This window comes from Myotis davidii, unplaced genomic scaffold (assembly GCF_000327345.1).
Source record: "Myotis davidii unplaced genomic scaffold, ASM32734v1 scaffold1717, whole genome shotgun sequence".
NCBI lineage: Eukaryota > Metazoa > Chordata > Mammalia > Chiroptera > Vespertilionidae > Myotis > Myotis davidii.
This window is the reverse complement of record NW_006287955.1, coordinates 170,065-170,817: the sequence shown is the minus strand read 5'-3', so window position 1 is coordinate 170,817 and position 753 is coordinate 170,065. Positions and strand designations below refer to the sequence as shown.

At 68.7% G+C, this 753-nt stretch overlaps 1 protein-coding gene across 1 annotated transcript in view; it reads right to left on the bottom strand.

Moving 5' to 3' along the window:
• Positions 1–753, bottom strand: part of TSNARE1 (t-SNARE domain containing 1) — a 63,812-nt gene that overhangs the window by 55,123 nt on the left and 7,936 nt on the right. The window contains exon 4 of the mRNA XM_006759859.2: positions 6–96. Within this exon, the coding sequence (XP_006759922.2) occupies positions 6–96 (91 nt within the window). The remainder of the gene's footprint in view (positions 1–5; positions 97–753) is intronic.

The following is a 753-nucleotide window of genomic DNA, read 5'->3' as shown; positions in this document are numbered from 1 at the left end:
CATACCCGGGAGCAGCCCCGCAGCAGCTCCGCCAGCCGCTTCACCACACTGGTGCTGGTGGCGATGGTGCGGTTGGTCTCCTGCTGCGCCAGGTGCCTGAGGCGGGCAGGGGTGGAGGTGGGCGAGACCCCACAGGGAGACAGAGGGAGACAGGGAGGAACAGAAGGGGGCAGAAGACAGGAGGGCAGGAGACACGGAGAGGGGAGGGGACAGAGGGAGACCAGCAGGAAGCAAGAGGCCCAAAACAATGAGGAAACAGGAAAAATGGCGGAGGGTCAGGGGAGGGCGGAGAGCGCCAGCAGGCCCACGGGGACAGGCAGGTGGGAGCGGGGAGCAGAGGGAAAGGAGAGGGGGACACGGTCACTGCAGGTCGGGAGCCTCGCCAGGACCCCCGGGCCCCCTGGGTCAGTGCCTGCGCCCCACCCCCACCCCCTCCCCAAGGGGCCCAGTCTCCAGCCCTCCGCCACACAGCGTCTGAGTCTGTGGCCTGGAAGGACCAGGGAGGCCATCCCCCGCCTGCTTGCAGCTGACCCTGCCCCTCGGACTGAGTAACACCCGAGGCAGAGCCGGACACGCACGGCGGGGGCAGGGCCCTGCCCAGCTTTGGGCCCGGCAAATATGGTGACACCCCTGACCCGCAAGCTACAGCCGGTGGCCCTGCTCCCTGCAGGACCCCACATGCAGCACATGGCTGACAAGGTGGCCGCCCCTCAGGGACGGCAGCCCCAGTCCCCAACACCAAGTCCCAGAGCT